Source organism: Trachymyrmex septentrionalis, unplaced genomic scaffold (assembly GCF_001594115.1).
Source record: "Trachymyrmex septentrionalis isolate Tsep2-gDNA-1 unplaced genomic scaffold, Tsep1.0 scaffold231, whole genome shotgun sequence".
NCBI classification, from domain to species: domain Eukaryota; kingdom Metazoa; phylum Arthropoda; class Insecta; order Hymenoptera; family Formicidae; genus Trachymyrmex; species Trachymyrmex septentrionalis.
Window position 1 is genome coordinate 155,880 of NW_017305388.1, and position 15,367 is coordinate 171,246.

The 15,367-nt window shown below is 29.4% G+C and overlaps 1 protein-coding gene across 2 annotated transcripts in view; it reads left to right on the plus strand.

Annotated features, from left to right (window-relative positions):
• The window catches only part of LOC108748561, a 78,866-nt gene that overhangs the window by 32,002 nt on the left and 31,497 nt on the right, over window positions 1-15,367 (plus strand). For both annotated transcript variants that reach the window (XM_018486783.1, XM_018486784.1), the window contains exon 5: window positions 8,779-8,882. In XM_018486783.1, coding sequence (XP_018342285.1) covers window positions 8,779-8,882 — 104 coding nt within the window. The remainder of the gene's footprint in view (window positions 1-8,778; window positions 8,883-15,367) is intronic.

The window sequence follows — 15,367 nt, forward strand, 5'->3', positions numbered from 1 at the left end:
AGAAATACGAAAAAAATCTCGATTTAGCAAATACACTAATGTTTCTAGAACTTCAATGTGCATAGCTAGAATTAAAAGTGGTTCTATAGACGTTCCACAGCGGTTCGATAGATGTTCGACAATGGTTCGACATGTTCGACATGGTTTGATATATGTTTGATAATTATCATAGACATTTTATTGTAATTCACTAATTCTATCATAATGTGTTAATGGATATACGACATAATAGTAAAGCATTTTCGATTGATAGTTTAAGTTTAACAGATAAAAGTCTATACATTCTTCTCGATGAGACGTCGATGTACGGCAGCTATGACGAAGACTACATTAGATACGATTTTGAATAATTACAATATAACAATTTTTTTCTAAGGAAGATTGATATGTCATAACATGTTTTGTGGTGAGATTACTCTGTCGAATACATAGAAACACATTTTGCAGTTTCATATAGGTCAAGCATGCCAACTTCGGCACATTTGTCGCTAATAACAAGTAAGTGAACATCCGTTTAACCAAGATTTAGTGAGCGAACATCGTTTTTTAAGGAGATGTGTATGAATAAATATAAAATACATAATTTCTCTACTACTGTAGTTCTATCCATAATTGCATTTCAAGATTGAAAAGATTTGCGAAGTTTACAGAATTGTCTATGTACTTATATAAATTCTCACCGAAATATTTAGGATCAGTAAGATCAGCTTTTATCGAATATGGATTAATTTTATTTTAATTAGTGAAACTAAAATTTTATTTATTTAATTAAAGAAACTTTTTATACAATTTATAACATATACATATATATTATTTCTTGAAATTTTACTTATAAGCATTTTACATGAGAAACAAAAATCTTGCAATATTTCCTATATTTAAAGTAATTAAATATTGTAAGATGCATGTACAACAAAATAAAAAAGGACTAAATTAATAATTTATAATTATATGAAATATGTTTAAAAACTATATAGTTAATGTCACGAATTTATTATTATCTGTAGAAAGTTTGTGATTGATCATCATGTTTTGTAGCAATTCAATTTTAATTCTATTATAATAATGAATGATTGTCGTTATTAATCAATAATTTTATATTATAACAATAAACATTGACAGTGCAAGCGTTCGAACTAAAATATTTATTTTGAAACTGTTTAGGTTGACCAACAATGTTAGTCTTTTATATCTTTAACAAAGAATTCATAATGTTTTTAGCATTAAAGATATATGAATAACGATTTCATTGCAATTAGGATAATTCATATTCCGGTAACGTGCGTCTGTATGGAAACATATTATTTGTTACAACATTGCACTGAAAAATTAACTCGCATATTTGTAAAAATAAGTAAAACTCATTGAATACACTTCCCAAAATTATTTTTGACAAGAGAATGGAAACAAATAGACTTTATTATCGTTTTTACTGATCCTTTAGATAAAATAAGTTCGATATCGTCAGAGTGCATTTTATGATATGTGCCATTGCATAGTTTAAAGTAGGCTTAATGACAGTTATATAAAAAAATTTATATGCATATTTTGTAAAGATGACTAAAATTTTATATTGTATACACCGTCCAAAAAAAATAAATGAATAAAAAATTAAAAAAATTAAAAAAATTAGAAATATACGCACAAAAAAGCTCTAACACATTAATCGATCAGTGAATAGTTATCGCTGCAGTCATCACAGAAAAAAAAACGTGTATAAGGATAGTGTACTATTGTACTCGCGCGGCATTTTTCAACAGACCGCGAGCCGCACAAGCGCACACTCCCGATTCATGGAAATAAATAGACACATACATAAAAAAGAGAACAGACCACTTTATTTAGACAGTCGGCAATACGTTTTAGTGTAGCGATCAAATTGACATTTTATCATAGTATCCGTCTCAATTGCGTTTCCGCTCAGCTGTTCGTTACTCAGCGATGCGCTCTTCATGCCTTTAACTTGTGGCTCGATGCAACTCAGAGTTCAGCATGAGTATAACAATATTTTAAATGTTAAACGAGAGTTGTGAGTTTCCGTTACTCTGTGTAAAATGGATAAACAAATATATAAAATGATGCTCGAAAGAATCTATCAGTGAAAAATATAAAAAAGCCCATTAGAGCCTTTATCGGCTGTTCGGATGCATAGAAAACTCTATATTTTTTGTGAATGTAACAAAACGAATAAAATAAACGTTTCGATCTTTCAATTTGGGTCCTTATCAATACAAAATATAAGTCTAAATTACATAAGTAACGCAAATTCCAAGATGATGATTCCCGACAATTTAGCTCAGTTTTCTTTATCCAAATGCCAAATTAGCTATGTAATGAATAATTAAATGATTAATTATATGATAATTAAATGATAAATATTAACTTATACAATAATAATACAAAAACTTACATAAAGTAAAATCGAAGTCGTATACATTGCATTAATAAGTAGAATCACATTGCTCATCAGATTGTCAGATTTGCTATGTAGTCATTCAAAAGAAAAACGAAAAATTAGAGAATTATTAAAATCATTTATCTAAATTTTAATTTGATTAACTTTTATATACATGTAAGCGTTTCTCGCAACTCGACGTAAAAGTCTTGTGGTATCGACAGTCAGAGATGAAATGAGAGCCAAAATAATAAAGTCAAGTAGTTATTGAAATAAAAATAAAAATAAGAACAAAAGGAGGAAAACAACGTCACAATTCCGTAAACAAATTCATATATAGTGGGTTTAAAAAATACGTATCATTCTGTAAATTCAAACTCTGTTTCTGTAGCTTTATATGAATTATTTTCGAAATCAGTCTTTTATTAAGTGCCTTTTCTTTGTCTAATATCTTGACATTTTTCCAATCAAAATGATGACTAATTCTATGTTCTGTTATTACGGAATGCTGTGTAGTGTTCCAATTTATGTGATTTCTATGTTTATTTATGCGTGTCTTCAAACATCTATATGTGGACCAAACAGGTAGATGTTTAAAGATAAAAATGTTTAAGAATCGGAAAGTAGTTTCTTACTGATAACAATGAAATTTAATTGCAAACTTGCCTTTACCATTCCAAATTAAAAAGTTATATAAAAAAAGGAAAAGATCAACTCAAATTACATATTATCCAACCAAAATATTGTTTATAAAATATCATGTGAGAATTGTGAGGGTAGTTACTTGAGCCAAACAAAAAGAAAATTAAAAACCAGATTGCATGAACATATTTCTGATTTAATAAAAAAACAGATCTCCATCGGTTATTACAGAACATCGTGTTAGCCACAATCAAATTTTTAATTGGAAGGAGATTAAAGTCTTAGACAATGAACCATATAATAAAAGATTGATATCAGAAATGGTTCACATAAAAATGCAAAAGCAAGATTTAAATAGACAAGTGGAAACTAAATTTTTACCAGAACCTTATCACCAAATCACAAAATCACTCTCCCCCTCTTAATTTATTTCCTATTTCTTTGTTTCTTTCCTTTCTCTCTCTTGCTCTAATCTATCCCCTTTTTAACTTTATCCCCCACCTTTCTCATCTCACATACAGCTTTCTTCTCTCTTCTCCGTCATGTCAAGTTGTAATGTCTTTGAACAGTGAATTATCTTGGACTTTTTTCACATATTGCTTATTTGTATGTATTTTGTTAATTGGATACAATTTTGACTACAACTATTTATTAATTGACACCATTGAAGCAACACAGTATGACTTAGATTAAGGAATACATAGGCTGCTAAAAAAGTTTCTGCAATCTAGTATTGTACTTCCAGTGGCGCCAACGTTCTGCTACTATCATATCCGTAAAATTAGACGTTTTTAACCTAATTCAATTGACAATTTGTACCCAAGCCAACTAGTTTTGTTTGCATAGTATTTTAAAAGAAGTTATTTTGTAAAAAAAAATGGAAATTTCGCGTGAAAATTTTCGGGCAATAATTTTTTACGATTACAAATATAATCTAACTTCGAAACAATGCATCCATCGACTTCATTTGGCTTTTGGGGATGAAGCACCATCCAATAGGATGTTTATAATTGGTTTGATGAATTCCAGCATGGACGTACCTTTCTTAGTGATAAATTCCGTGAAGGTCGTCCATCCACGTCTGTTGTTGCCACTAATGTTGATGCTGTACGTGAAATGATTGAGCGAGACCGGCATATAACATACCGCGAGATTCAGGCATCTTTAGGCATTGCCATGAAAGCAGTACATACGATTTTGCATGATCACTTGAGCGTACGGAAACTTTGCAGTCATTGGATCCCACATAATTTGACCGAAGCTCAAAAACAGGCTCGTGTTAAATGAAGCAAAGAAATGCTCAAGAAATTCAACCGAGGTCAGTCAAATTTGGTCTACAACATCGTTACTGGGGACGAAACATGGATCTATTTGTATGAGCCCGAAAGTAAACAACAATCCACTGTTTGGGTATTTCAAAATGAATGGAAACCAACAAAAGTTGTTCGTTCACGCAGTGCTGCCAAGCAAATGATTGCTTGTTTCTTCGGTTATACCGGACATGTGACAACCGTGGCTTTAGAGGATCGAAGGACTGTAAATACTGATTGGTATACAACAATTTGTTTGCCAGAAGTCATAAATGAATTGCGTAGAACAAACCGAAATCGTCGCATCATCCTTCATCATGACAACGCCAGCTGTCACACAGCACGTCAAACCGTTGATTTTTTATCCTGTAATAATGTCGAATTGATGACTCATTGTCCGTATTCACTTGATTTATCACCTAATGATTTCTTTTTGTTCCCAAACATTAAAAATAAGATCCGTGGTGAGTGATTTGAGTCGTCTAAAGCAGCTGTTGAAATATTTCGTACACAGATTTCTGAGGACAGCCATAGAGTGGAAAAAGTGCTTCGAAAATTGGTGCGAGCGTATGCAAAAATGTATCGATCTAAAGGCGAATACTTCGAAAAACAATAAAGCCATTTACCGAATTTTACATGTTTTTTTCATATTGTTTGCAGAAACTTTTCCAGCAGCCTACGTATAATGTTATGATTTGTGTGTATTTTTGTATTTTAATTGAGACTGTTTTATAATGATATGCATTGTTATTATCTTTTGTATATCAGTAATTGCTACAATTTAATTGCGACTATTTTATGACTATATACAGATTTTCTGTGATTTTATTAAGTTATATTGTGTCCTATTAACAGATCTCAGTTTTTGATTAATATCTGCAACTTTACCAAATGATTACAATATTGTATGACTCAATTACGTACCACGTTTTGTGACAAATATTTATAAGAGGGATCGTCTAAGAGAAAGCAAATCATGTTAAGGTTTCTTACTTATTTTGTAATAATTTTACTCAGCCATTAAAATGATGTCACTTGTTCAAAATAATTTTATTTTTATTTGTACATTGATAATGACGATCGTTGTCGAAATATATGTTTGTTTATTGAATATTAAATATTACTGTTTGGCCCTTCTATTTTATCATTATTGATTTATTTTTATTGAGCTATATTATTATATATATTTTTTACATATTAAATATATTTTAAATATATATTATATTATATATATTAAGCAAAAATATAAAACTAATATAATAATAATACACATAAACTTTGACAAAATGAAATGGAAAAATAAAATAATATATTGCAAAGAAGAAAAAATTAGTGCTAGTCATATAGTATATATGGAAGATAGGTAATTGTGCGAATTTCAAAACGCTTGCGCACAGTTGTCCGCCGCGATCTACTCGGTATGTGAAATACGATTATTTTAATACTTCTTAATCAAACCTAATAAATAATAACTCAAAAGACGCACATAATAATGTATTTGAATAACATATGCAACTTTAAACAAATTAAAAATATGGATTTACCACCTTATTTTTTAAATGCTAAAATAATAAGAAGACATGTGCTTTCACTTTTTTGTATTTCTTTAGTTGGTAGCAAAACGTATTTATGTCATATTTTTTGTAGTTATATCTTAGGAGGATGACGTAAAAATTTTACCATAGTGATGTCTTCATATATTGGAGAAGTACCAAACCAAGATGCGCACAATTCCCCCACTTTCCTCTATTACTTCAATGTTATAAAATGTAATCATATTAAAGTAAAATTGCATACCCATAGAGACAGAATTGAAATAACTCCTGATGCGAAAATAATAATTTCCAATAATAACTTGAATGTCGCTGGAAAATGTGAAACGGAGGAGCACTAATTAAAGAGACTTATAGAGACACATTACTGATACAATTAGTTGGCTCACTATATAAGCTGAGGATTGCGAGAAATGCGAAGCTTCTGAAAATTTTTAGTGGACCTATTTCAAAGAGACTTATAATATTTTTATTACATCGCTCTATGATCAACGGTAAATCGCTTCTACTACGTATAGCAGATTGTTACTACTGTGTGTGTATTAGAGTATGTTACCCTTGAAAACGTCTCACGCTGTACACTATTATGTTCCAATTCAACAGAATGAGGCGAGAGACAATAAATTTATTCAATTTTGATAAAGTTTTGCTTATACATTTTATATATGTTATAAATTTTTCTAAATTCTATTTACATGTTTTCTTTTTCTTATACAGCGCAATTTCTCATATATATTCGAAATTATTAGCTACGTCATTGTACGATGTAAAGTACGCCTAGTTACCCTAACCCCTTGTGTGTACAACAACAGAATATCCGGACTTACTGCAAAATTTAAATGTAACTAGAAATAATTAATTGGATTATTTATGATTTTAATCATAAGTGCACATCACAAAAAAATTATTTAAGTCAATTTTATTGTGTTCTTAATATCAGAAAGAAACTTCTTGTTCTTCTTTCTCATTAATGGCTCCCGCGGCAAATGCGCTACGATCCAATGTCCAATGTAAAGAGTAGAAATGCATCAGATATCCAGAAAATATCCGGTGTCCGGTATTATCCGACTTTTTTACTATCCGATCGGATAGTTGGATATCATTAGTATCCGGGAATATATCCGGTTGAAATTTGATATCATTAAATTATTGATTTTTTTTTATACAAATGTTCTAGAAACAAATATGCATATTCATGATGCTCTAATATTTTATTCAGATTATGTTACAAAATTGCAATTTTTTTATAGGCTGTTTTTTTTTAATATAATACCTTTCCCTTTAAAAGTCGCCATTTTTTAATGTGCCATTTTTATTAATAATTTTATTAATAATTATTGTAATTATTAATATATTAAATATAATAATAAATTGTTAATATTTACCATAAAAGAACGATAGGATCATCTTTTTATTTATTTCTATCAAAATTCAAAGATTTTCGATTTATGATTAGTTTTCATAAAAATTGCAAAGTGAAAAATCATTTATTTTCACTTTGTAAAAAAAATATCATAGAACAAATCGCAAAAACGCTTATAATTTCTTAAAATTTAACTTATTAGCTGATTCATCATTAATAAAATTTTTTTTCTATTTATTTTTGACAATAAGATGAAGTTTTGAAAAAATTCGTTTTCTTTCAAGTTTTTTTCCGATCCCTTTTCACTTATTGCAAAATATCGTTTGTATTACGACATTTTAGAACATTTTCTAACTCAAAAATTCTTTTTTTTGTCTTTAAACGATAGATTTAAAAAAATTAGTTAAAATCGAAATTACTACAATCTGAGATATGTATACAAGCAAAAGAAAACGTAGGGTTACATATACCCTAATGTGGATAAATAGATAGATTTTTTTGAAGTGTGTGTGTACTACGAGTTAAATATATTACTTAATTTTTTAAATTATTTTTGGTCTCCTTTTTCCCTTGCCTCTATTCAGCGGTTTAGAGTATGTGATGAAAAAGTGCGCGGTATTTCCATAAATAAGTTAATCAAATTATTAAAATAAAAATTGAATAATAAAAAATTGTAATTCTGATCTCTATTTCTTTCTGGATTTCCTCCACAATCATAAAATACTTTTTTTTTTGCTCCCTTCTATGATCATCTGTTTGTCACGTAACTTCAAGACCTGCACGTTTCTATTTTTCCTTGTTGGGAACAAGTGGGGACGAATCTTCCCTGCAATTAAGAATCTATAATGATAGCAATTCAGTAGTATGTATAATTGTATATGGTTCAATAAGTATTTGATAATTACTCAATAATAGTTTATATTAATTACTCAATAATAGTTTATATTAATAATGGTTCGATAATAGGAACGCTCGGCTATTTGTAGTATATTATTATTTAAAAAAAAATATTATTAAATAGTTGCTAAATTAAATCATTGCTAAGTCATATCATTTAAAAGATTGTAAAACAAATATCATATCTATTTAATAACATTGCGAGCGAGAAGAAAAGAGAACATGGGAGTTGGAGAGAAAGCGGGAGAAAGAGAGCACGAATACTACGATAAGTATAGGACGGCAACGTATGGGAAAAAGAGGACAATGGATTAGGAGAACGTAACGGGTGAAAGAGAGAAGATGAACAAAACCCTCTTTTAACTTCTACAGACCCCGATGACGTGCTTTTCCTCCCTTGAACCCAGCGTATGCACTTTCCCCTACCTGATTCTCACACACGCACGACCACACACCGCATATACGTATACGTCCTAATACATATTTATTTAGAACCGGCCTATATATCCTACTATTTCGTTACATTTCCACTTTATCCTCTTTTTTCTTTGAAGAAAGAATTTCAAATTAAACTTTACCTACTAACCCATGTTATTTGGTATCTCATGTCGTTTACAGCATTAACAGCGACGGCTTGTCTCCGTTGGATATTGCTGTCCTTAGCAACAATAGACCGTTGGCAAAAATGTTGGTTGCATTCGGCGCGCAAGAAGGGAATCAATGTAAGTACAATCGAATCCAATTACAAATTGCACGCCGTATAGCGGAAACTTTGTTACGCTTCGTGTGACGAAACCCGTTTTGATCTGTATTCCTTTTCCATAAAATGTTTTTTTGTCCCTCTTTGTTTTCCTCTTTTTTTCTGTCTTTTTGCCTTACAAAAAAATCCAAGAAAATCGGGATTACCTGCGAGATTTTCCAATTAGGATTTCATAGTTTCTAATAAAAATACCGTCAAGCATTATTGCGTTGCGAATAAAAAGCAGGAACGCGAAATGCATAATAATAAAAGACAGGAAAAGCTGAAAAGCTTCTGTCTGGACGTGACGTTGTGCTTTTTCTCAACGTTTTTAATATTTTTCCTCTTTGTATAGCAAGCTCCGGCATAGTCCCGGTCGGACATGATCCATGTACGCGGTATGGAATTGTATGTAGAGTTGGTAGCAGTATTTAAATATTTCTCAACGCTCTCTCTCTTATTATATTCCATTGAGCCAGATGGTATATATGAGTTGTAAATGCGAGTGAGTGATTTTCTTTCATTGAATGCGAATAAATAAAACACTGTGACAGACACTGTACTCGAGATTTCTCGTTAATTTCTCATTAATTTTTGACGATTAGCAGCAATTAAGATTATATCCAAAACATCGAGCCAAATAGACTCATGAAAGAAAACCAGAATCAAATTTCTGGCGAATGCGCTAGACATTATCGGCATCATGAGTATCTCTCGATTGCATTTCCTCAGGAGAAAGTGAAATAAAAGTTCAGGAAGGTAAATTTCTCTTTATAATGTGCAAGCGAAATCGGAGAATCCTACGTTATAAATCTTTATTTGTCTTGAAAGTTCCCAACGTCTTAATTTCCACATTAGTTAGCGCCTTAGCATCGTTAAGATATTCCGAGTCTTTGAAAATGAATACAGCGATAAGAAGGACTCTTCTTCCAAATTAATTTTTACGAGATATCCGCGACCTGACAAGTTTTCAACTTGACTTGACATGCATGACCCCCTTCATGTATTCAATGATTCGATATATGTTTTGAACAATTTCTTGAGCATATCTTTATTGATTTCTGCACCGCACGTTTCATGTTGAGAAATAATCACAATTATAACTGGCTCCACATAAACAAAATTAATCATGGCAAAACAGTTTCTCGTAAAAAGAGACAAGATATAAGTAACAAAATATCACAGCAACATTGCAGCTACCGATTGTATAAAATATCGAATTAGTTAATGTAATAATCACTTGTGGAACAATATGTCGTAATGATCTCTGTGGCAAATTCTTACAAAAAAAATTCTTATTAGATTTTTCAAGAGAATTTTCACATACGAATTTACAGGACAGGAACATACAAGATCATATAAGAATATATCGCATATGATATGTAAATAAATCAAAAATCTTATATGAATCTTACACCTATGTTACATGAATCTTATAAGCATATTACATGATTTCTATACATATGTTACATGAATCTTGCGCGCAGATTACCTGAATTTTGCGCGCATGTAACGTGAATCTTGCAAGAATATAACTGGGGTGTTATTATGAAAATATTACAAGAATACTACTGGAATTTTATGTGATTTATTGTTCGTATTCCAGTAAATAAAATGGAATAGAACAAGCAAGAAATTGAATGAGATTTAAAAGAATTCATTTTGGCTAAAAATTAATTCTTTTTATTATTATTTTATAAATTGAATAACAGCTTCTCAACTAAATCAAACTTAATTTGAAAAAGGAGTATGAAAAGCCTACAACACTTATTACAGCGAAGTCCTAATTTATCAATTCATTAAGACAATGAATATACGTTTCGACCTTCTATTCAGTCATCTTCAGTACTTTAACATATCTATTTTTAAATTTTTCTTAATTCTTTTTTATTTCATATATATTCAGTTTCTGTTTATTCATTAATTCCATTACATTTACTGGGATGATCGATTACTTTGGAACGATCATGTATAAAAATTATTTCTTAAGATTATCTTATTAGGATAAATTAGCAATTGAAATCTTTTCATTGCGATATAAATCATCGTGTACGATTCATGCCAGATTCCTGCATTAACTTAAAAGATAAATTATTTTGTAATTATATGTTTTTTAAGACTGATATATTATATAATCTATTATGTAACACTTAGGAATCATATATAATTAATACCAATTCCTAGATGATCCTGTAAAGAAATTATTTATAAATTTTTAAGAGTTTCTTATAAGGTCAAGGCAAGACCTTTTCATTGCTATATAATCGTCATGTACGATTCATTCCAAATTCCTAAGGTCATTAAAGATTACTGGCGAGATTCATGAACAAATTATATAAGATTCTTATACGTTTATTTAATAATCTTGATTGATCATATACAACTCTTTTAAGATCTGGTACAAAAAACTTACAAGAATTTTCAACAGGGATTGTTCGTTAAAATGTAACTAAAGTGTTCCAAAAAAAAATTGTGGCATTGGATAACAACTGTGTTCCAATAAACAAAGTGAAGCATATAACTTGCACACCTCGAAAGATTTGGTAAACTAAGTTGCATGAAAAACTTTTCCTTTCTAAAAAAGGAGATATTACGTCGATAGAGAATCGAATATAATGAAATATCATTGCCTCTTTTCGGCGATGCCGATTGGTTCTCTCGATGCGTTTACATTGTGAGAGGCTGTCATCGCGGAGATAGCGCGTTTGATGATGCATATCGAAGGTTAAGTATATCGATTAATAAATATTATAAATATTATGGTTAATAGTTAATAGTAATATTGTAAAATTATTACAAATTGTTGAATAAGTTTCTTAATTGTGTTGGTTCTGTTCCTGCGATAATGATTTCTTTTTTCCCTTGGACGTTAAGATTGTTTTAGATAAGTTCATTATTCATTAATATTTTAATCTTTACTTGATATTTTATTATAAAGAATTAATACTTTGTGTTGTATTTTATTTGCAATTTTTCTTCTATATTGCTGCAACTGTTAACACTATTATCTGAAAAAAAAATTGTGGCATTGGATAACAAAAGGAATGAAAAATAACTAAAAAAACAGATAAGAAAAAAGTTTCGAAAGAAAGAGAATTTAAGAAGGGAATGATAAATGTAAGAACGAAAGAACTAATTGTATAACTGTGCATACAACAATGGAAATAAATTGAAATCGGATGACTGCAATGACAATATGACAGCATGTTAATGACAGTATTAAAGTAAGAGATTTAAGAAGTACGAATTTTATTAATACATATATTTAGAGGATTTTTTTGCTATAATAAAGAATTTCCTTTTGTAATAGAGAACGATAAGATATTTATAAATGTTTGCTTATTTACAAGGAAACAGAAAGACGACTAAAGATGAGAAGGAGATGAAAAACAAGAAAGAAATTAATTAAATTTGAAATTATATTAAATATGAAACTATATAGCAGTTAATTACAAGTAATTAAAGTAACAAATTTAAAATGTACAAATATTATTATTACACATGTTTACTGGTTTTTTTCCACCACATAATGAAGGACTTCCTTTTGTATAATAGTAGAAAAAGAAGTGAAATAATTGCAAATGTAATTTTTTTTCTGCAAGGAGAGAGAGACCGAGGGGGGGAGGGGTACGGAGAGACAAAAAGGGGAAGAAGGGAGAGGGAGGGAAGGAGACGTGATGAAGTAATTTTTTCATAAATAAAAATTTTGTAGAATATAATAGAAGCGCAGTATTATGAGATTCTCTTGAATTTTAATAAAATGATTTTAAAAACTCACAAAAGCTGTAAGATAAAAGTAAATAAAATAATATTTTTAAGTTTACTTTTATATATATAATAAATTAATTTAGGAACTAATATTTTTGGGAATTTATTTATTTATGTTTTATATTAAATAAATATTGAACCAATGTTCTTGAATATTGAATTATATTAAATTATCTTGACAAGACATTATCTTATCATCAAATAGTTTGATTGCGTCTTTTTTATATTTTACTATGCTGTGATTCGACATTTCTGAAGATTCAATATTAGTATAACATATATTGAAACAGTTTATCTAAAAGTAATTATTGATTAAGATACACACACATGTACAAGGTGTTCCAATAAAAGATCAGGACATTTGAGTATTTCGGAAAATATAAATTTTACAGAAAAGTGTTTTAGATAAAAGTTGTAGAGTTCAAAAAGATCTATTCATTGATCTTATTAGTTCGATCTTGGATGACATCACCAAGTCAAGATCACATTGACATTTTTAAACGAAACATTCTATTTTTTATTTCAGAATTTAACAGCTGGTGTCGAGACTTTTCCAAAATGTTATAAGAAAATATTTTTTTATTAAGTACTTTTTGAGTTATAAGACTTGAAGTTTACAATATCGTCAGCATTAGTCATCAAGGTCATTAGAGATTGTTTCTTTTATTTTCATTTTTATACTAAAAATTCATTTTTATATAAAAAAATGAAAATAAGAGAAACAATCTCCAATAATCTTGATGTTAGCAAATGTTATCCAGGACATGATTCTGAATAATATTCAAGAGGTTTTAGCCGTCATTCGGACACCTTATAATGCTAAATGTCGGCGATACTGTAACTTTCAAGCCTTACAACTCAAAAAGTACTTTATGAAAAATTACTTTTAAAAAGCTCTTGACATCTATTAGATTCTGCAATCAAAAATAGGATATGCCATTTAAAAAAATGATGTGACCTGGCGATGCCATCGTCAAACTGATAAGATTAATAAATGTGTAGATCTTTTTGAACCCTACAACTTTTGTCTGAAATACTTTTCTATAAAACTTATATTTTTCGAGATATTCAGGAGTCCTGATCTTTTTGAGACACCTTGTGTGTGTGCGTGCGTGCGTGCGCGCGCGCGCGCATATACAAGGTGTCCGGTAAGTTTGACAATGTGCTTGTGTGTAGATAGAACGGACTAAACTGAATTGAGAAATCCTCTATCACATTTTGCAATAATTACTAAGATAATTATTACTAAAAATCATTAAATATTGATTTTCAATAATTTTTTATTCAAATACTATTAACTTTAGAAAAAAAAAGCGAGAAAAACATTTTTTATTTTTTTCTCATAAAGTTCTGAAAATTTTTTCAGAATTTTTCAATACCGTATTTTCTCATGTTGGAAAAAAAAGAAATGCAAATATAAGAAACTACAGTACCAAACAATTGATAAAAAATCCTAAAAAAATTCTTAAGAGTGAATCTATGAGAAAAAAATAAACAATTTTTGTCTCTTGCAATTTTTCCTGTAAAGTTGATAATATTTGAAAAAAAATTATTGAAGACCAATATTCGGCAATATTTTAGTAATTAATATTTTGTTAAATATTGTGAAAATTACAAAATGGTATAGGGCTTTTCGACTCAGTTTAGTCCGCCTACACACGAGCGCTTTGTCCAAACTTACTGGATACCTTATATAAAGCTGATAAAAGAAACGATAAAAGCCCAATGGTGCGCGCAAAACGCACGCTTGTTATGTTCTACTATACACAAAAGTTGCGTGACCTCGAGAAGGACATAGTGCATACATTTTTTTATAAATGGAGGCGTTAATAAAAATTTTCAAATCAACTTCGCTTTTTTAAATGGAATTTTATGAATTTTTTACATAATATGATTTCTCTAACTATTCCTAATAAGAACAAGAAAGTATAATATACATATATTTCTGGAATATAACATATATCAAGTATAGTATAAAGTAAATATATAAACGCGTAGAGGAAAGCCCCCTATTACGAGACAGATGCCTAATACGAAATAGCGGCGTTTCTGCTAAATAAACGCTATCTATTGGTTCCACTATGAATTTATTGTTCTTGGATTGAAAATTATTTGGTAGAAAATTCATTATTAGATAATTGTAGTCATTGTAAAATAAGATTTTAGAATTTGGATGTTTTCAAGTTTCATTGAAATGAACCTTTAAACCATATTATTTAATAAATAAATATTTGGCAATAAATTCTTCATATAACGGTAGAGTAAGACCATACTAATAGAAAAATATGGGATATATTGAATTGTTTAATTATAGTAGTTAGATTTGATGGTAATATGAGATACCCAGGGTATTTCTAACATGAAGTAGCCTATGCTCCTATGTTATAGTGAAAATCGTTGCTGAAGTATATGTTATTGTACAATAATAAGAAAGACAACCGAAATGAACGTCGAATGCCTATTTTTGCAATGCTTGATTCCAATTACCTGAAGACGAGTTCTGGATATAATCTATCACAGCTCACTTTTCGCGCATGCTGTGTTTGTTTGTATTTTAAAAACATTAAATAAAATTTTTTAATTGCAATACTGATAAACTTTGCGTTTTACTATCGATTTCTCGGGGCATCTCATATTAGGAGCACAATTTTTTTACTTTGCTCACTATTTACATTTCTTTAATTAAAAAAAAAATGGAAT